This window comes from Bos grunniens, chromosome 28 (assembly GCF_055505025.1).
Source record: "Bos grunniens cultivar Pamir isolate PY7600 chromosome 28, Bosgru_T2T1.0, whole genome shotgun sequence".
Classification (NCBI taxonomy): domain Eukaryota; kingdom Metazoa; phylum Chordata; class Mammalia; order Artiodactyla; family Bovidae; genus Bos; species Bos grunniens.
Genome location: NC_141192.1, coordinates 11,257,595 through 11,278,224, shown reverse-complemented (window position 1 = coordinate 11,278,224; position 20,630 = coordinate 11,257,595). Strand labels below are relative to the sequence as shown.

At 58.3% G+C, this 20,630-nt stretch overlaps 1 protein-coding gene across 15 annotated transcripts in view; it reads left to right on the top strand.

Annotated features, from left to right (window-relative positions):
- The window catches only part of ZMIZ1 (zinc finger MIZ-type containing 1), a 242,465-nt gene that overhangs the window by 212,795 nt on the left and 9,040 nt on the right, over nucleotides 1-20,630 (top strand). For 8 of the 15 annotated variants that reach the window (XM_086381787.1, XM_086381792.1, XM_086381784.1 and 5 more), the window contains 15 exons: nucleotides 3,602-3,716; nucleotides 4,731-4,948; nucleotides 5,748-5,946; nucleotides 6,890-7,180; nucleotides 9,839-10,021; nucleotides 10,977-11,054; nucleotides 11,743-11,917; nucleotides 12,392-12,533; nucleotides 14,026-14,236; nucleotides 15,372-15,477; nucleotides 16,361-16,521; nucleotides 18,226-18,293; nucleotides 18,597-18,665; nucleotides 19,147-19,391; nucleotides 20,396-20,515. In XM_086381787.1, the coding sequence (XP_086237913.1) occupies nucleotides 3,602-3,716; nucleotides 4,731-4,948; nucleotides 5,748-5,946; nucleotides 6,890-7,180; nucleotides 9,839-10,021; nucleotides 10,977-11,054; nucleotides 11,743-11,917; nucleotides 12,392-12,533; nucleotides 14,026-14,236; nucleotides 15,372-15,477; nucleotides 16,361-16,521; nucleotides 18,226-18,293; nucleotides 18,597-18,665; nucleotides 19,147-19,391; nucleotides 20,396-20,515 (2,381 nt within the window). Of the gene's footprint in view, nucleotides 1-378; nucleotides 515-3,601; nucleotides 3,717-4,730; nucleotides 4,949-5,747; nucleotides 5,947-6,889; nucleotides 7,181-9,838; nucleotides 10,022-10,976; nucleotides 11,055-11,742; nucleotides 11,918-12,391; nucleotides 12,534-14,025; nucleotides 14,237-15,371; nucleotides 15,478-16,360; nucleotides 16,522-18,225; nucleotides 18,294-18,596; nucleotides 18,666-19,146; nucleotides 19,392-20,395; nucleotides 20,516-20,630 lie in introns of those variants that run through there. The other 7 variants (XM_086381795.1, XM_086381790.1, XM_086381798.1 and 4 more) reach the window with 4 other exon arrangements.

The following is a 20,630-nucleotide window of genomic DNA, read 5'->3' as shown; positions in this document are numbered from 1 at the left end:
GGGCCTGTGGGGGCGAGCAGCTCCCCCGCGCCAGCGGGCGCCGTCTCCCCAGGAGATGAGTCACAGCCGTGTCGGTGCGCCTGCCACTTCTGCTTCTGCAGCAGGTGCGAGTGGGGGCGAGCAAGTCCCCGAGACCACCCCTACATGCGGGTGCCCGTCTCCTCCTCCACGCACGCACATGCCAGCGGGGCCCCTCTGTGTGCACACACACATACATGTCCCCCACACACACTGGGTCTGCATCTGGGCTCTGGGGTGAACCCTCCAGCCAGACAGTGGGATGCCCACTTTGGGAACCCGGGTTAAGTTTGCTTCTCACTAAGCCTGGGGTGGAGGGGACAAAACAGGAAGGAGCCGGTCTCCGCCCACAAGGCCCACCCACAAGCTGCAGGGCAGTTGGGAGCTTGTTCACAGGCCTGTATCCCGCTGAGCCGGGGCCTCCCCGCTTGAGGTGGTGAGGCAGCAGCTGGTGGCTCGTGCGGAGCTCCCAGGGGCCCTGCTTCCTGACTGCTGGGTAAGAACCTCGGCCACAAGCAGATTCAGCCTGGAGGGCTGGTGGGAGTTTGTGGGGCAGGAATTCTGGGGAGAGAGGACGGACTTCGGCCTGGGCTCTGCTCCATTTAGTTTAGTCCAGGCGCATGTAGGGTAAGGGCTCCACAGGAGGCAGGGTATCCAGGGGTCTCCTCTTTGTTGTTTAAAACTGTAGCCTGTGCGGCCTCCCTGTGAGACTGGAACGGCAGCCCTGGGACTGGGTGCTACGCTGGGATCCCCAGCGACCTCCTGGGAGGGCAGGGCTGCTTCCAGCCCAGCTGTGCCGAGGAGCAGGCTCTGCTTATTCTCCTGTGCTTCTCCATCCTGCCCAGGCTCTCAGGCCCCCCAGCAGCACCCCCAGGTGTAGAGAGTGTGAGCTGTCGGTCACCTTTGGCCTGTGCATCTGGGCCTCACTTCCTTTCCGCTGACCCACATCACATCTGGGCTGCAGAGGGAGAAGGCAGGCAGACGGACTGGTTCCCTGAGGAGAGCTCCTCACCCCCCAGTTCTAGGCCCACTGTTTTCCTCTCAGAAATCATGAGTAATGCTGAAGTCACTTAGTGTCACTTTCCAGTTAAGAAAGACTTTTTGTTTGCAGTCTCCTCTTAGAGCCACATCATCAGACTTAGGCCGCGGAGGCTTGTGTTCGGACTTACCTGCCTGAGACCAGCGGGCTCCCAAGTGGTGCTAGTGGTAAAGAACCCGCCTGCTAATGCAGGAGACATAAGAGGCTGAATTCCATCCCTGGGTCAGAAAGATTCCCTGGAGGAAGGCATGGCAACCCACTCTAGTAATCTTGTCTGGAGAATCCCATGGACAGAGGAGCCTGGAGGGCTGTGGCCCCCAGGGTCGCAGAGAGTCAGACGTGACTGAAGCAAATTAACACACACACCTGAGAATTTCAGCAACGCGCAGATTTACCCCATGATCCAGGGTGCGTGTGTGCTCATGTGTAACACCAGGAAGTCAGTCCGAAGGGTGATATTCCTCCTTACTCTGTGCTCACACTGGATAGCTTCCTATTTTATTCCCTCCGTTTTCCCCCTCATGCTGGTTCAATGTCACACCACACATCATGTGTCATGACCTGCAGTTTGAAGACCGAATAGAATGGGAGTGGGGGTAGGTGTTGTTCTTACGCCCATTTAACAGATGAGGAGACTGAGTACAGATAGCCTTGGAAGTTCGCACTGGGTCCCCGAACCAGGGAGGGGCAGGACTTGTACCCAGGGTACCAAATAAAACAGACGAGAGTGAGAGGAAAAGGGAACAGGGGCGGAGTTGCTGTTCCCCAGGAGGTCAGGGCAGCAGCTCCAGTGAGGTGACTTCTGAACAGAGACAGGAAGGAAGCCAGGGGCAAGGGAGGAGCAAGCATGGGCAGTCAGTGACACCTCCCTTCAGTCTGACCTGACTTGACCAACGTGACCGAGAGCCCTGCCCGGCAAGGAGCAGTACACGAGGCTCAGACCCCCCACTCCCTCAAACCCGGGGCCCTCTGCCCCTCTGTCCTGCAGGCCTGTGCCTTTTCCTGGACGTCTGACCTCCAGGGCCTAAGCTGGCTGCTCTGCTAGGGTTCAGGTGTCTCCAGGCGTGAGTGAGCGCGTTGGTCTTCTGCTGACTTCCTGTGATGAAGGTGCAAGTCAGAGGCATGAGGTGCTTTCCTAGCAAGCCACGCTCCTCCAGAACCCGCTTCCCCTGCTGCCTTGCCGACCTCAGCCCAGTCGGAATGCCGTGGGCAGAGGTGGTAGCACAGACATGGGTGCTCGGTGCTTCTTCTCTTTCTGGGGCCACTTCTGAGATTTTCTCTCTGTGAGAGGTGCTAGAAAAGTCAGCGAAGGACGGGCTGCAGGGCATAGGCTGTCCCAGCCCAGCACTCCCGGGGACTGGGACCCTGGCGGGTCCTTCTCAAGCTTGTGCCCCGGCTCCCCTCCCTGGGGTCTGCTGGACCTCACTCTCCATCTGTGCCATGGCAACTAATAGAAAGCTATTACTGAGCACTTCTGATGTGACGGGCCGGGCATGGGGTCTTGCTTCTGATGACTGGGGCCTCCTGGGGAGATGTCATTGAGCAAGGTGGGTACTGCTGGTACTAGAGAGGAGACTGGGGAGGTGGGGGAGTGGCTGGGGTGGGGGTCGGCTCCTGGAGAAGTGAGAGCCAAGGTGGCAAGCAGGGTACGGTGGGATTAGTCAGTGGGGTAAACTGTTCTGCAGTGTGAGTGGGGACTTTGTGAACACTGGAACCACTGAAGGTCTTTGATTGTGTCTCAGGTGTCCGAGGGAGATTAGTTTGGTGGGATGTGCATGAGAGTTTGGGTGGGAGCAAGGGAGGAAGCACAGCAGGGAGGCCAGTACCTGTCATCTGGGAAGAAAAAGCAACTTGAGGACCCTCCTTCCAAAGGCCAAGTCAGCTGAGCAGGGCGGCCAACTCACCATGAGGGCTTAGGAGGAGGGAAGAGCCAAGACTCAGACCGGGGCCCTGCTGACCTTTTCTGAGAAGTGCAAGTTAGCTGCTCAGTTGTGTCCGACTCTTTGTGACCCCATGGATTGTAGCCTGCCAGGCTCCTCTGTCCATGGGATTTCCCAGGCAAAAATACTGGAGTGGGTTGCCATTTCCTCCCCTAGAGAATCTTCCTGACCCAGGGATCAAACCTGGGTCTCCTGCGTTGCAGGCAGATTCTTTATCATCTGAGCTACCAGGGAAGCCCTTTCTGAGAAGGGATGGGTAGTTTTGAGGGGAAGTTGGTGCCAAGGAACCAGGGCTCTTTCTGGAGAACTTCTTAGAGCTGCTTGTGGTCGAAGGCAAAGCTTAAACTGAGCTGCAGGTCCCTTCTTCCATAGCATGACCTGTGGACTTGGTCTCACAGGAGACAGACAGCCAGGGGGGTGGCACCTCCGCAGTGATGCCGGGAGAGCTGGTCACTGTTACACAACAGGCCACCGTGCCAGGCTCAGGGGGTCCAGAATGGAGAGTGGCCAGGAGCCACAGAGCATGGTGGGGTGATGGGGCCTGCCTCCCTCTGAGCCTGTGTCTGCAACACCCCTGAGGCCCCTCCTCTGTCTCTCTCTGCAGTGATGGGTCATTCCCCTATGACTCTGTCCCTTGGCAGCAGAACACCAACCAGCCTCCCGGCTCCCTCTCCGTGGTCACCACGGTTTGGGGAGTGACCAACACATCCCAGAGCCAGGTAAGAGCCTGTCATCCCCCCCAGCCACAGCCCCTTCCAGGTGGGACCATCCATCACGGTCACCTTGCCATGCTAGCCCTGCTGGCTCTCCCAGGCTCGTCCCCTGCTGGAAAGACCGGCTGTCAGGGCACACCCAGCTGTGGACACGGCTCTACCCAGGATGGGCCCACACCTGCCCCAGGAGGATGGCACCTGGCCCTATGCCCTGCCCCAGCTCTAGGGCCTTGCTGGGGCAATGGCTTTCACCCGACAGAGAGCAAAGGGTTCTTTCCTGGCTCACATTTACTTAGATTGGATTAACAGGAGAACTTCCTGGAGGTTATTGACCTTAGGGTCCCAACACCTGGAGTCTTTGACCCTGGATGGCCTGGGTTAGATTTCAGCGAAAGATTGAGCCTAAAACTCGTGACAGACTGCACCCCACATCCCTCGTCTGCCGTGCCTCCCGCTCTTGTTCCTTCCTCTTTCCTCCACGCCTTCCTTCCCGCCGCCTGGCCACATGAATGGCTCAGGGCCACTTGCCACCCTGTAGAGAACCAGCGCCCTTTATCTGCAGTCTTGGGCCACAGGGAGCCCCTTGTCCAGGGCCCTGCTACCCTCCAGAGCTAGAGGGTTGGGCTTCCCTTGGCCCTCACAGAGCAGCAGAGCAGGGCCTCCGTGGGGCCTGACCCTTGGGCATCCAGGCTGCTTTGTAGGACGGGAAGACTGAGAAGTCCAGGGCTTTCCCACCTGGAGCATGTGCAGGCCAGCCTCACCTTGTTCCACCCTGGGCTGACGTTCTTATCTACAAAGCCCGCTTCCGGGCTGGGTTACCCGCTTCTAATACTGTGTACTGCGCCAGCAGTTCATGCCCAGAGGAAATTGAAAAGCCCCCTGCCCTTTTCCTCCCCCTCCTCTTTCTCTGTTGTCCTCCCTGTGTTTTGATGCTTCCCCCACCCCCTGCCATTTCTCCTTTTCCCTTCCTACACCATTTGGGGTACCCACGTGGGTGACAGCCGCTCTCTCTGCCCACAGGTCCTTGGGAACCCTATGGCCAATGCCAACAACCCCATGAATCCAGGCGGCAACCCCATGGCGTCGGGCATGACCACCAGCAACCCCGGCCTCAACTCCCCACAATTCGCTGGGCAGCAGCAGCAGTTCTCAGCCAAGGCTGGCCCCACTCAGCCCTACATCCAGCAGAGCATGTACGGCCGGCCCAACTACCCCGGCAGCGGGGGCTTCGGGGCCAGGTGAGCAGGGCCAGCCTGCAGGTCCCATGCGGCGCAGCTGGGTGGCGTTCTGAGGGCCATCAGCCCTTGGGGTTGAAGGACAACCTTCTCATTCCCCCCAATGATGCTGCTCTGCGTCGCACCTTTACAAGTTGGGAGACACCGAGAGAGCTGGGGTGCAGGAGGGTCCGCTCTGCCGTGCTGCTTGTGGAGGCGGAAGTGTGCAGGGACTGGAGTCCCGCGGCTCAGGAGTAAGGGAGGGAGACAGCAAGGAACCGCAGGAAGCACTCCGGGGACGTGGGGTGGGGCAGAGGCCCCAGTCCTCCCCTCACTGTCCATCCTGCCCTGTCCAGGATTGCCCTGTGGACTCACCCCCCCAGGTCCCCAGGGCTGACTGCAGCCCTTCCAGGTACAGTGGGGCTTCCTGGTGAAACATAGCTGCATCCCCATCCTGCCACCCCTGCTGGGGGCCATGGGCCAGTGGCTCAGGTTCTCTGAGACTCGATGTCCTCCTCCAGGAAATGGGCTCACTGCGGTGGCCGAGAGTGCCATGACCTAGGGTGTAGGAGCCAGCACCCACTAGGACCTAGAGGGGGCTCCAGGCACACAGCAACTTGGTGGTTGCCAAATGGCTGAGGGACTGACAACCCACAGGAGGCCCCTGGCCCTGCTGGGCTGTGAGTCTAGACCTCCCTGCTCCATGAGCTGTGGGCAGGAGGGCCTGGAATGGCCCAACCTCTCTCTCCCCACCCAAGGCTGGTCGTGGGTTCATCTTTAGGCTCAGGCAACATCTAACTCACCCTTCTTTTCTCCCTCACAGTTACCCTGGGGGTCCAAATGCCCCTGCAGGCATGGGTGTCCCTCCACACACCAGGCCACCCGCTGACTTCACTCAGCCAGCAGCTGCCGCTGCAGCAGCTGCAGTGGCGGCGGCAGCAGCCACGGCCACAGCCACAGCTACGGCCACCGTGGCAGCCTTGCAAGAAACACAGAATAAGGATATAAACCAGTATGGACCGGTAAGGGCCACACTAGTCCTGGCCCACTCAGCAGACGGCCCCGGGGATCGGAGTTGGGCCGTCCGTGTCTGTGTGCTGGGAGGAGCGGATGGCGTCAGGGTGCATTTAGGTTTTCCTAGAAGCACAGGGAGGGGTTATGTGTTGAGGTGTGGGTGTGTCAGTGTGAATGAGTGTGGTGGGGGTGTTTGGGAGCTTGTGTTGGTTTTGCGTGTTACCTGTATGTCTCTGTATGGGGAAAGATGCTCCATATTGCAGTCTGGCCCCCACTTAACCCAAGAGCAGGCTGTGTCTAAAGCAGCCTCGATGCCAGTCTGTGCCCTGATGTCCTCTGAAGACTGGGGCTCCGCTAGTTGTCTCGTTTGTGGATTTTGCCCAGGTCCCAGCTCTGACCTTCAGAAGGATGGGATGGGGTGTGAGGAGACGGGGAGCCCTCACAGAAATGCAGGATGGGTGTGGAGGTTGGGGATTTAAGTTTGGGGACAGCAGGGCAGGTGGGCAGAGATAGGCAGAGCTGAGTCCACCTCAGACTTGATGGATAGAGGGTGTGTATCTATTGGCTGAGAAACAAGTGCGGGGCCAGGGCTTCCAGGAAAGGGGCTCTTGCCTCCATCCTCATCCACCTCCATCCTCCCATGCCCCTCCCCACCCCTGCACCCCCTTCCCTGTTCCCTGCCTGCCTCCCTGGAAATGCCGCCTGTGCATTGGAGTGACTGCGCCCCACCCTTTAACCCCCCTCGGGCTGCATCTTCCCTGTGCGGCCTGCAGAGGGCAGCCGTGAGCCCAGGCGGCCGGTGGTCCTTTGGAGCCTGGTCTCCAGCTGCAGCCGCACAGGAAAGAGCCCCAGCTCCAGTCCTGAGCCCCCACTTCCCCCACCCCTCCTTCCCTGCACTTTCAATGCATGTGGCATTTTATTCTTTTTTTTTTTCTTCTTCTCCCGTTGAAGGTCTGTTCCTCTTTCCAGATGGGTCCCACCCAGGCGTATAACAGCCAATTCATGAACCAGCCCGGGCCTCGGGGGCCTGCCTCCATGGGGGGCAGCATGAACCCCGCAAGCATGGCGGCTGGCATGACACCCTCGGGGATGAGCGGCCCTCCCATGGGCATGAACCAGCCCCGGCCGCCCGGCATCAGCCCCTTTGGCACACACGGGCAGCGGATGCCCCAGCAGACGTACCCGGGCCCCCGGCCCCAGTCCCTTCCCATTCAGAGCATAAAGAGGCCATACCCTGGAGAGGTGAGTTTGGCAGCAGGCAGATGGCGGGCAGCGTGGGTAGTGGGGAGGACCTGGGACTTGAAGACACGGGTGCTGTGGGCAGTACCTTGAAAAGGGCGTGGACTGACCCTCAGGAAGCCTGAACCAAAAGGCAGAGTCTTAGGAGCCGGGTGCTTCTGAGTTCAAGGTCAGCACTGGCATGTCCCATCGAGAAGACCTTGAGCAAGCCATGTCTTCTCCTGGAATCTCCATTTATTTCTTTCATGACCATCCAGCCCGTGTCATGGGGCTGCCTGGAAGTCTTGAATGAGGGGATGTACCTGGAGCTCCTCGCCCTGGGGCTGGCATGAGCAGGCACTTAGCAAGCAGTGAGCGCCCTTAGGACTCTCTTCTGTCTTAGCGCAGACAGTAGCTGGGCGACTTAGGCTAAGGAACTAAGATCTTGGGTCCACATTCCTCACACCCACGTGAGGGCATCTCACCCGAGAGAGAGAGGAGACAAAACCCTGTGGTGATCTGAAGGCCCTGCATCTCAGAGAAGTGACTGAAAGGCAGGCAGCATGTTCCTGGGGCTCTGCCAGGGGCGAGGCTGCCTATCAGGCTATCCGGCCCGCTCAGCCACAGGATTGGGGAAGACCAAGGGAAGCAAACCCACACCTCCTGTCCTCCAGGAGCCAGGACTTCAGCCGGAAGGATGAGGTCTAAGCCGGAAGCCACAAAGGAATGATGCACGATGGGGTGTTTGGAACTCAGTGTGAGGTCTGAAGAAGAACTTCCTGGAGCAGGCATCACAGGGCCTTCAGAGAGCACTCAGAAAATAGGTTGGCAGTGAGTGGCCTATGTGGGTACCTAGGTAAAGGTTTAGTTCACCTGCAGAAGACACAGATGCTTCTCGGGAGGCCCACCTTGATTCCTCACCTGGATAGAGCCCATCCCAAGCATCTCCCAGTGTCTGCTTGCACATCTCCTCAGATTGGCTCCTCCCCCTCTCAGAACTGTGCCTCCTGCTTGGGCTGACCATGCGGTTAGAGCCCAAAGACCTCGAGTTCATCGAAGGTCTGTGTGCTTCCCCTCGGCATCCACCGCTCCCTTGGTCTAGAAGATGGCTTGGCCACTGATGGAGGTGCCCTGGGTCCAAGACAGGAGAGGTCAGGGTCAAACAAGGTCAAGCCCAGACCTTCTCCAGGGTGGCCCCAGCTCAGGGAGAAGCCGGAGAAGGATGGCAGCTCCTGAGGCCCTGGCTGTCCTTGGGGATGGGAGGGGCCCTTGACCTGTGCATCTCACTCCCATACAGTCCCCATACGAGTTCAGGGCCTGCTCAGCCCCCTCTGTGCTCAGAAGCCCAGCGTCCCCACTGGCTGGGCTGGGAGTGCATCTGTAGGTCCAGCCTCGGGACTGCAGGCACCCAAGGAGGTGACCCCAGAAGAGGCAGCAGAATACCCAGCATCAGCCTGGTGTCAGCCCTGCTTCTGTAGGTTGTTGGCTCCCCACCTCTTGCCTGCCACAGCAGGGCACACCAAAGGCTCTCTATCTTTACTAAGTCATCTCCTGTGAACTGCTGATGCTACCCAGCTACACAGTTCCTGATACTGGGCTGTGACACCAGGGGCCACAGCCTACACAGCTTTAGCCTGTCTTGGAATCTCTAAGTACATACACTCTCATAGAACCTCTCAGGCTGTTGGAACCCTGGGGCAGGGGCTGGGGGCAGTCCCCTGGTCCCACACAGGACTCTGCTGGTGGACAGTCTCAGCTTCCAGTTCCTGTCCTGCAGTGATGTGACAGAAATCCCACCATAACACAGAGCAGCTGCCGCATGGCAGTAATGAGAGCTGCACCGAGTTCTTTACTGCTGATGCAAAGCTGGCTCTCCTCCGCTGCTTACTCTCTGCCCTTCTTTCATGTATTGAGCAAGTATTAATTGCTGGCCTATTCGCTGCCAGACACTGGGACATAGCCATCTCCTGCACCTCTGAGCCGAGAGGGCAGTAGAGACAGCAAATAGACAAGGAGTTTCAACAGACAGGGAAGCAGCACCAACTCTGCAGGATGGAATGACGTGGGGTGCCCCAGGGTCACCTGATCTTACGAATGAGGAGGCAACTGGAGGGTGGGGAGTGGCTCTCCCAGGACAGTGATCCTGCCCCTCCCAGGAACGGTTGCCTTCCCCACGAGGGGTTGTCTTGTCCCTTCACCAGCCTGGTTCTCCCAACCTCTGCATGGACGACCCAGAACTCAACATAAGTGTGTTCTACTCAGTGTGGGGTAGGGGGACAGAGCCTCCCAGATTCAGGGGCTCACCCTACAGATCTGCCTCCTGTTGTCTGTCACAAACCAAGCACCAGGAGAAACCCAAAGGGGACTTTGGAATCAAGTGCCCTCCTGATGGTGTGAACAAGAGGCTCTGGAAGTACCCGGGGCCGTGGGGCTTCCCGAAAGACAGCTTCTAGGGGAGGCCCTTGAGAAGACAGGCCAGCTGTTACGTCCCTGCATGTCAGAGCAGAAAGGGGTCCCAGGCATCATCTGGTTGAGCTGTTCCTCTTTGCAGGCGGGGTGGATGTTTTGTGGGTAGCAGCCATCAGGGGCAGAGGGGAGGAGAGGAGGCGGCCCCAGCATCGGTGGGCAGCTTGGCTTCCAGACACTGATGACCTTTCCCTGCTCCTTTCTCTGCCACCACAGCCTAACTATGGAAACCAGCAATACGGACCAAACAGCCAGTTCCCCACCCAGCCAGGCCAGTACCCTACCCCCAACCCCCCGCGGCCGCTCACGTCTCCCAACTACCCCGGGCAGCGGATGCCCAGCCAGCCGAGCACTGGGCAGTACCCGCCCCCCACGGTCAACATGGGGCAGTATTATAAGGTGAGTCCCACTGCCCTACGGGCCCCTTCCCTCCTCACCAGCTCAGCTCCCTTCCCCCACCTGCGTCATCCTGGCCCCGGGCACCCCCTGAGGTCACCAGGGGGCAGGCGGAGATTTCTGGATGTGACCTCGTATGCTCCGAGCTATGCATGTGGTGACCAAAATGACAGACTGGCTTTTCTTGGTTCCTGTTCTCACGGGGCTCAGACGATGGTTTTCCTTCTCCTTTTACTATTTATAGTGCATGTAAGATAATAACAATGAAGGAAATATATTTTTTTTTAAGAAAAAGCACCCGCTCAAATATATTTACATTCGATTATTCTATGCACATGGGCACCAACAATGTTATATGGTTCTTATTACGGTTGTAATTTTGAACCTGTTTCTCTCACTTGACACAGTGTGTTACTTATTGCTATAGTCCCAGTGGTTGTCACTTTTAATGGCTACCTAACATTCTACTGAGAACCATACGGCATTTTATCCTTTCTGTTGGACGTGTGGGGATTTTTCTGCGGTTTCACTTTTGAAATAGTACTATAATATTTTCATGCACGTAACTCTTTCCTTCTTTGGGATTACTGTAAAGTACATTCTCAGGAGCGAGGAAGACTCTGGAAATAATTTACACCTATTTGCTCATGAATCATGCCAACTTACATGACCACCCACCACTTGGCTTACGCGGGCTTACTATTTTTACCCCAACTTCAGCACGTTAGGTGTTGCTATTTCTAGAAACTCGCTAAATTGGTAGCGATGGGTAGAGAGAGGCAAAACATTGACCACGGCAGTGAGCTGCTCTGCCCCCACCCGGCCCCCCACCCCAGCACTGGGTGGGCCTCTTCACCATCCGCTGTCCTTCTGGAAGATTTTCATTTCAGGAGGGAGAGAGGGTTTCTGGTAGATTTTCTGCCTTCCATTCATGGCTTTGTTTATCTTGCTTTACCAGCCAGAGCAGTTTAATGGACAAAATAACACCTTCTCTGGAAGCAGCTACAGCAACTACAGCCAAGGGAACGTCAATAGGGTATGTTTCAGTCTCCATCTCGGGAATTATAACCCATATGCACTGTTAGAGGGGGCCTCACTGTTTCTGCCCCAGTCTTTCTGGACATTAGTAGGCCCATCTGCTCCAAGCCACAGAGATGCTTGGAGAATCCACAGTTCAGATGGGTGGGATGGGAATGAGTGTGGACCTGACCAGCCCTGGAAAAAAGTGATGTGGGGACTAAGAGACTAAGGGAAGGGGCTCTTGGAGATGCTTCGCGCCTGACTCCATCCAGGGACCCCAGTGTGGTGGGAGGGGGATGAAGGACGTGGCCTACAAAAATGCTGTGGGCAGCAGGAGACCTGGAACTGTTTCTAGCTTTCTTCTTCTCCCCAGACTATATTAGGCAAGTCCTCCATCGCCCTGAGCCTGTGTCCTCGCTGGTCAAATGGGCTGGGGACCCTACAGTCTTTCGATGTCGTGACCCAAGTGAAGGGTGGTGATGCCCTTCCAGACCCACCTGTCTTCCTATGGGAGCAGAGGCCTGAGTGCGCCCAGAGTGGAGGAAGGGGTTTCCCTGCGGGGCCGGGGGGTGTCTCTCCCCTTGGGGGAGCCAGGGCCGCAGCCCTGGGATGCTAGGGTGGGCGGGGTCTGTGTCCAGAGGCAGGGCTCCTCCTTCCTTATTTCTTAAACCCGTAACCTATCTATGGTCTCTCTTTCCTTCCAGCCTCCCAGGCCAGTTCCTGTGGCAAACTACCCCCACTCACCTGTTCCAGGGAACCCCACGCCCCCCATGACCCCCGGAAGCAGCATCCCCCCATACCTGTCGCCCAGCCAAGACGTTAAGCCACCCTTCCCGCCTGACATAAAGCCAAATATGAGCGCTCTGCCGCCGCCCCCAGGTGAGCGCCCGCCCTCTCCTTCACGTCCTCCCTTCCTCTGTCCAGACACCTCCACATGCCCCGACTCCCCTTCCCTCAGAGTACACCAGGAGTCAGGGGACTTGGAAGTCTGGCTGCTGGCCTGTGTGGGCTGGGCGTGTGAAGAGTGGAGGGTGTGAGAGCAGACCTCCTTCCCCCTGCCTGAGCAGTGGGAGGCTGGGAGGCAAAGTGGCTCTCAGCTGTGCAAAAGGACTGGGAGAAGTCTTCAGGGCTTCCAGGGCAGACCGCAGGTGGGACAAGAACAGGATACGTGGGACTTGGGATGCAGGGATGCTCAGGATGGGGTCCAGTGAACCGGAAGATGCCAGGAGCTGTCTGGTGTGCCCGGCTGCTGTGGCCCTGTTCACACACACACGCGGGGCATGCAGCCTAGGGCGCATGTCAGGTGCCACGGCGGCCAGGGCGATGCGGCTCACCGGCTCCTCCCCTGTGCAGCCAACCACAATGACGAGCTGCGGCTCACGTTCCCCGTGCGGGACGGCGTGGTGCTGGAGCCCTTCCGCCTGGAGCACAACCTGGCCGTCAGCAACCACGTCTTTCACCTGCGGCCCACGGTCCACCAGACGCTGATGTGGAGGTGAGTGTAAGCGTGCGGCACGGCCCACGCCAGGGGGAGGCGGCCTCGCCTGGGAGAGGTGGTAGCAGCATCTGTTGGACACCGTCACCCGTTCAGCATCGCTGACTGGGCCCTGCTGCGTGCAAGGCCTTGGGGTTGTCACAGGAAACCTGCAGGTGCCTGGAGGCAGACAGAGCTGCCCTGGCCTCGGGGCCCGAGCGTGGGGGTCAGCTGTCACTCAGCCCGGCCCTCAGCAAGTGCTCAAGGGCAAGTTCCCAGTGGAAACGGTGGCTAGCTGAGACCTAAAGGCTGAGAAGCAGGATATTCCAGCAGGGACTCTAAGCTGGCCCCTGACCGTGGCTCATGGGGCCAGAGCCAGGAATATAGACAGGTGCCGGAGCAGGGCTGGGTCCTTCCTGAACCAGGCAAGCAGCTGGCCACTGGACGGGGCTGCTGCTCAAACATCCAGCACTGGAGCGTCAGGTCTAGAGGCCCCCTGCTAGCCCGGGCTCTGTGTTCTGAGCCTCCTATACCTGATCTCCTTTGATCTTATGAGCGGGCATTGCTTGCCCCATTGACAGTGAGGAAACTGAGGCCAGGGAAGTGGTTAGCTTGGGTGAGTCCGCACAGGGAGCAAGAAGCAGAACTGGGAGTTGGGCTCAGACCTCTTAGACACCAGAACCCATTGGTGTCTCCACCCTCGGTCCCTTCTCTGCCAGGACTCAGCTGCCCGCTGAGCACCTTGAGGGCATGAGATGTGTCTGAGCTGAGCGGCTGCCTGTACACACACACCTGTGTACACACAGCTGTGCACACGCAGCTGGCCCATTGCCTTGATCAGGCTGATCGGGCTGCAGAGCAGGCCTGAGACAGCCAGGGTGAGCATAAGGGCTCGGGAGCACACTCAGGCAGGAGAGACGCCCGTGCAGGGGCCTTGCTCACCCACCCCTCCTTACCCGTGCATACCCTCACCCGAGACCTCCTGTGCCCTGGCTACTGCCCCTGCTCGCCTTTCACGCATGTGTGGTCCCTGCTGGGTTTGTGGGGATTCTTTCAGGGCTGTGTCCTTGGGGCCCACCATGGAGGGGAATGCGGGGACTGAACCAGACACGGCCCTGGCCTGGGATGCTTCTTCCACAGGAGCCTAGAACATAATCAGTCTTCCAGCTGGTCTCGTTGAGTTAGTGTCCTTTCTGTCTCTGTCCTTACGTGCAGGGGGCTGGGAGACAGTGGCCAGAGCCGTGGGGCTATGGTTAAACAGTGTGTGGGAGTCCTGGGGGAACTGGGGTTGTTGCAATGGGTTTTGATGGGGTTGGGGGGCCTGGGCAGTGGGAATGTCCAGGGTGAGAGAGAAGAGAGGAGGCGGTCAGAGGAGACTTTATGGCTGAAGACAGAGTCCTGGGCGACTTGACGGGGGCTGTGATGAGGCCGAGGTGTGTGGCCCCGCCAGGCATCCTGGAAGCCCCGGGCAGCCCCCTAGCAGAGCCGCCCTGAGCCTCAGCCCCACCCCCAGGTCTGACCTGGAGCTGCAGTTCAAGTGCTACCACCATGAGGACCGGCAGATGAACACCAACTGGCCGGCCTCAGTGCAGGTCAGCGTGAACGCCACGCCCCTCACCATCGAGCGCGGGGACAACAAGACATCCCACAAGCCGCTGCACCTCAAGCACGTGTGCCAGCCAGGCCGCAACACCATCCAGATCACCGTTACTGCCTGCTGCTGCGTGAGTGTGCCGGGGGTGGGGGGTGGGGGACCCTCAGCGCCCCGTGGGGTCAGCCATGGCCTGGGGTCCCCCTCCCCACAGCTCCCGGAGTGATCTTTTAGAAGTACCCCAGAAATGTGCCATTGTCCTTGCCCCCCACCCCCCGGGACTGTGGGATGAAATTCAGGCCATCATGCTCTGGCCTTCTCCCCTCTTGCACTACAGCCTTGCACCACTTCCTCCCGGAGCTCTTGGACACCACCTGCCCCCATGCCCACCACCTTCTTCCACTGGGGAAGTTCTGTGTCTCCCTCAAAGCTAGGCTGCATTCATGCCTCGTTTGCAAGAAATTTTTATATTCTAATCATCTTTTTCCCTCAGACCCAACTCCACCAAGTCTGGAGTTAACTACCCTCCCTTGATCACCCAGCAGTGCTAGCTCAGAACTCTGTGTGTGTGTGTGTGTGTGTGTGTGTGTGTGTGTGTGTCTCCTGACCTGTGACTCACTGATCTGGGACCACGTCTGAGCCATGCTTCTCTCCCCCAGGATCAGGGTCTGGTACTCAGGGCTTGCTTGGGAATTGCAGTTTACCTGCCCGTGCCTGCTGGCCTCCCCTGGAGGAGAAAGAGCTCTGATCCAGCCCTCATGAGGGTTGGGGCTTCAAGACCACCCAGAGATAGGGGTCACAGGACTAGGGATGCTGTCAGAGTGAGGAGCTTGTGGGGGCTTGTTGGAGTGGACAGTCCTGGAAGGCTTCCTGGAGGAGTGAAGACAGCATCCTCTGGTGGGAAGGGTGGAGTAGGCATGATGGCGAACAGCAGGGTGCAAGGGTAGGAAGTGTTTGGCTCCAATCCTGATGCCTTGTGTCCTGTGACTTCCTTTGGTGGGGGCGGGGGGTGGGCGTTGCTATTTGAGCATCAGAGTCAGCTTTGGTGGAGACCCACTGTCCCTGGGGAGTGACCCCTCTCTAGGTCCCCAGATCACAGGTCCCAAGACACATCCTGGTCCTTTAGGGCTCTCCCAGGTCCCAGGGACCCTCTCCTAGCAGGGCATCACTGTGGATGTGGGGCCCTTTGCTGTGTTTAGCCTCTGGCACACAGTGAGTGGGCATGGGAGCCACATGGCAGGGTCCGAGTCTCTGCTTTTTCTTGGCAGTCCCACCTCTTTGTGCTGCAGCTGGTCCACCGGCCCTCTGTGCGCTCCGTGCTGCAAGGCCTGCTCAAGAAGCGACTCCTGCCTGCGGAGCACTGTATCACGAAAAGTGAGTGGGGGCTCAGGGCTGGAACCAGACCCCAGTCTCTCCGCATGCACTGTCCCTCAAGCCTGACACCACTGGGCCCTGAGGGTCCCCGGCACCAGCCCCTCCCCCTTCCCCTCCAGTGCCCCTCCTCGGGCTGTGGGGACAATCAGATGAGTACACGGTGCTGTTATCACAGGAGATGAGGCAGATTAAACCAAGATACCGTGGTGTAGGTAGTCCGGACAGGCTCCCTGGAGGTGATCACCTGGAAGGATGGGAGGAACTGGAGAAGAGGGTTCTTCATTGTGGGGGAAGCACAGAGGTCAGTTGCAGACTGGACTTCTTACCTCAACAGCCCAGGCCTAACTTGAGAGGGAGGGACTTGGCTCCGAGTCCCAGGTGCAGACACTTGGGGTCGGGGGCACCATGCAGGCAGTGGGAAGTATTCCTACACCCTCTTCAAATGTGCTTCTGCGTATGCTGAGCCCTAGAATCCTGCCAGGCCATTTCCACACTCGGAGAACTAAGTGCAGAAGTGCCTGTGGGGCTCTCCCACTGACCCAGAAAATCAGTGAAGTGCCAGACTGTTTTTGCAGGTTTTGCAGAAAGTCCTGCCTTCCTACTGAAGACACAGGGCATGAACTGCAGAGACTGGGGGGCTGACGACATGGCACCTCCAGGGACACTTCACACTTTTCACCCGAAGAGTGTCATTCCAGAGTATTGGGCATCCCCGGGCCCCCAGCGTGCCGATCTCGCTTTCACCCAGGCCAAGGTGCCCTGCACCAGTTTTTGAGACCTCCCAGTGTTAGGGAGAACCAGGGTGTGCATCAGCCACTTGAGGGAGTGGGGGAAGTACAGGACAGCCTTGCCCTTCTTATCCACTTCTGCCTCCACCCTACAGTCAAGCGGAATTTCAGCAGTGTGGCGGCCTCATCAGGCAACACGACCCTCAATGGGGAGGATGGCGTGGAGCAGACAGCCATCAAGGTGTCTCTGAAGTGCCCCATCACGTTCCGGCGCATCCAGCTGCCTGCTCGAGGCCATGATTGCAAGCATGTCCAGGTGAGCGGTCCTGGGAGGAGCCTCCTGCAACCTGGCTGGGATGGTGATGGGGCAGGCGGAGGCCTCAGGGCTGTCTCCAACCCTGGAAGGATGCCATGGCCATTAGCAGCTGATCTCACTCACTCATTCCTGACATCATTTATCCTTCAAGCAACTTCTCTGTGTACTCAGAGCTAGGTCCATCTGGTTTGTGAATCGTCAACGAGCTGTTGAAGTGTCAGGACTTAACTTCTCTGGATTTGAGGAAGTCTCATGAGGTTTTCGGAGAAGGCAATGGCACCCCACTCCAGTACTCTTGCCTGGAAAATCCCATGGACGGAGGAGCCTAGAAGGCTGCAGTCCATGGGGTCGCTGAGGGTCAGACAGGACTGAGCGACTTCACTTTGAGTTTTCACTTTCATGCATTGGAGAAGGAAATGGCAACCCACTCCAGTGTTCTTGCCTGGAGAATCCCAGGAACTGGGGAGCCTAGTTGGCTGCCGTCTATGGGGTCACACAGAGTCAGACACGACTGAAGTGACTTAGCAGCAGCAGCAGCAGGAGGTTCTATTGAGCAGTTAGGATGGATGTAAACCTCACTGGTGGGACCTGCTTCTTCCCTATGCACCAAGAGACGTGAACAGTACAGAAGATGAAGTAGTAACAAGGTTAGAAATAAGAGGATGGAGCCCCCACCCCCAAAATGAAAGTGCTGGGGACTTGGAATTCAGGCTTCATTGGTTATGCACCATCATAGCAATTCATTCTTCCCCTCGAAGCCTCAGTACCTCCTCTGGGCCGTGGGGACAGTTTCCTTGTCCAACTTACAGAACTCTTTGGATCTGACAGATAATGACAATCGTCATGATGTCTATAAATGGGAGAGGTAGCCACTCACTTCTTTTTGTTTCCTCTCTCAGAAGGAGCGAGAAAGAATTAAAGAGACCTCTTCTGGAGCCCCAGAGGGCTCCAGAACTGGATTTAGACAGTCCCAGCCCTGGCAGATGTCAAAAGCCAGCTGGAAATACTGCCCTTTTGGCCACCATGGCTGATGTGAGCCTGAGAGCAGGGGCATCTCTGCCCGGCTCGTCTTGAGGCCTTGCCCTGAGCACGTGCTCAGGAAGTGGCCGTGGGTTGAGTGCCTGGTCACAGTTTGGGTGGCTAAACACAGGCAGCCCTAGAGGGTGAGACGCATTGGGTGGGAGCTACCCTGGGGCCAGGCCAGCCACACCCTCAGCCCTCACCCTCTCACAACAGGCCCCAAGGGCTTCATAGTGGGTCAGGAGCCCCCCTCCATCAAAAGCTCTTTCCTTGGGAAAACGGGGGCAGGGGACGTCTGGTTGTCTAATTTGTTTCATACATGCTGATGAACCAGATGGGGTGTGTCCTCCCTGCGTGGGCTCGGCCAGTGAGAGGGGCAGGATTGGTGAGGGGCGGCTGCAGGGGAAAGCTGCTCGGAGGCTATGGGTCATCTGGTGCACAGGGCTGGTATGAGGAGGGCCGGGCACAGCGTTGCAGGGACTTGGTGTGGCCCATAGGCTGTATGCACAGCAGAAAATAGGCAAGATTATCACTCCACCCAGCCCCCCAGCCCTGGGTCTCTCCATCACCTGTCTCCCTCCCTGGTGGGACATCTTCATGAGGGTCCCAGAGGCAGTTCGGGTTGCATGTAAGTGGTTTCTGAGGGCCCTGGGCTCATCTGTCTTTGTCTCTCGGCCTCTGCAGTGCTTTGATTTGGAGTCATACCTGCAGCTGAACTGCGAGAGAGGGACCTGGAGGTGTCCTGTGTGCAAGTAAGTGACACCTGCCTCAGCATAAGCACAGTCACCTGGCTGTGGGAGGAGTTCTGGGCCTGTTCTATGGGATCCAGCCACCTCCCACCTGCCCTAAATGCATAGCAGAGGGGCTCAGATTACAGGGGCAGTGCATAGTCCCCTTGTACCAAGCTGTTGCAAAGCTGCCCTCTCCTGTTGGTGCCCCAGTAGTAACCAGAGGCAGGCGCCGAGTCTCTTGGACACAGTGGGGAGGAGCGGGCTATGTCTCCACGCCTTAGGATTCAGGAGCCAAACCCAAGCCCTGCCTCTCTTCTTTTCCAGTAAAACCGCTCTGCTGGAGGGCCTGGAAGTGGATCAGTACATGTGGGGCATCCTGAATGCCATCCAACAGTAAGTAGGCCTCTCCATGTGGGGAAGGGGTGGGGGGGGCAGCAAGAATGCGGGCCCTGATGGTATGAGGTGAGCATACATGGTTGCCCCTGATAATTTATCCCCCACTGGGCCGGCAGACCATTTTCCCACATTCCTCACCTCTCTGCAAATTTAAGGACTTGTTTACCTAGGGGCAAATGAACTTTCCAGAAAGGACTACGCTCAGTCAGAGCAGGAAGCTGACAATGCCTGCAGTGGTGGCCATGCCGGGAGTACAGGCTTTGGGGCCAGCTGCACAGCCACTTGCTTTTCCTAGCCTCAGTCTCCCCTTCTCTCCAACGATGTAAAAGTCTCCCATACCTCTGTTGTAGGCAGAGTGTGATGGGCATGGGGGCAGAGGGAGCCTGGATGAGAGCATCACAAAGTCTGTTCAAGCTGGAGGCTCTTGTGTCTACAACCTGGTACCCAGGACCCCAGCTCTGCCCCTTTGTTCCCCCAGCTCCGAGTTTGAAGAGGTCACCATCGACCCCACGTGCAGCTGGCGGCCAGTGCCCATCAAGTCGGACCTACACATTAAAGATGACCCTGATGGCATCCCCTCCAAGAGGTTCAAGACCATGAGTCCCAGCCAGATGATCATGCCCAATGTCATGGAGATGATCGCCGCCCTGGGCCCTGGCCCGTCCCCCTATCCACTCCCGCCTCCACCTGGGAGCACCAACTCCAACGACTACAGCAGCCAAGGTGGGTGACGGCCGATGAGGAGGGAGGGAGAAGCCACGGCAGGGGCCCAGGATTTCTGGGGTGATGGTGGCAGGTGCAAGGAAGCTGTAGTGTGAAGAGGCAGAGGTAACTTGCCCCTGGAAACACCGCACCGCTGGCCTTGGGTGCAGTGCCATCCTTCCCTCTCCGTCCCACTGCTTGGTTCCGTCCAGCCCTGCGGGTTGGTACCCAGTTGGGAAGGCATGCGTGAGATGCTGCCCCGTGAGCCAGCCTCCTGCCCCTCGCACCCCACCCTGCTCAGCCTCCTCTCCTGACTCCTGGAGCTCCCGGGCCGGCAGCTGCCGATCTCAGGGGCTTCCGAGCTCCTTTGCTTGAGACGCTGCCACCACCTGCCCCTTGAGTTCTGGCCCTTCCCCAGGCCCCCTGTGTTCCTTCCGATGGTCTGCATATTGGCCCTGTCCCTGTGACTCTGCCACCCTCTGAGAGACAAGAGTCCAGGAGCCTGGAGCACCAGCCTTCAGCCGCCGAGGTCACCGTCACTGTCCCTCACTGTCTCTGCCACCCAGACCCAGCTGCACTGCACTGCCCTCGGTTCCCAGAGAGCACCCTCCCTGCCCCCCAGAAGGCTGGGGATGGCAGCACCCCACGGAATCCCTGCCCTCAGGTCCCCGGGGCTCCAGAGTGATCAGATTCCCAGAGAGGTTAGCCTACCTAGCCAGAGTCCCGCAGCGTACTGAGGGGCCCAGCTTTCCAGCGTGCTGATCCTCTGAGCTCTCGCCACCAGCACACGGTGAAGGGAGCAGCGGCTTGGGGGCCAGATAGCTGACTTCTCAGGGTGGACTCTCAAATCTAACATGGCTTCCTTTTTTACTGGGCAGATTCTGGCCACCTGCTCTGGGCCTGGGTCGTACCAGTGATGAAGGGAAGGCATGTGGTGGCTGCAGGGGAGCAGGTCTGGGGGCTAGCTCAGCAGATCCTGTAGAGAGTTCAGACTTGGGCCTCATTCTAGGACCCTCTGCCAACAGGAGTCCCACCCACCCCGTCCCCCTACGCTGGCCCTGCTTGTAGCTGTAAACCAGCAGACACCTGGGGGTGCGAAGGACCACAGGAGAAGGCCACCCTGGGCCCCACCATACAGCCTGGAGGTCTGAGCTGCCAGAGCCGACCCTAGCCCTGCAGGGGGTTAGGCCTGGGTTCTTCGTTTCCACACTCTGATTCCCTGGGCAGGGGGTGGGGGGGCATTTTCCCTCTGGATAACAC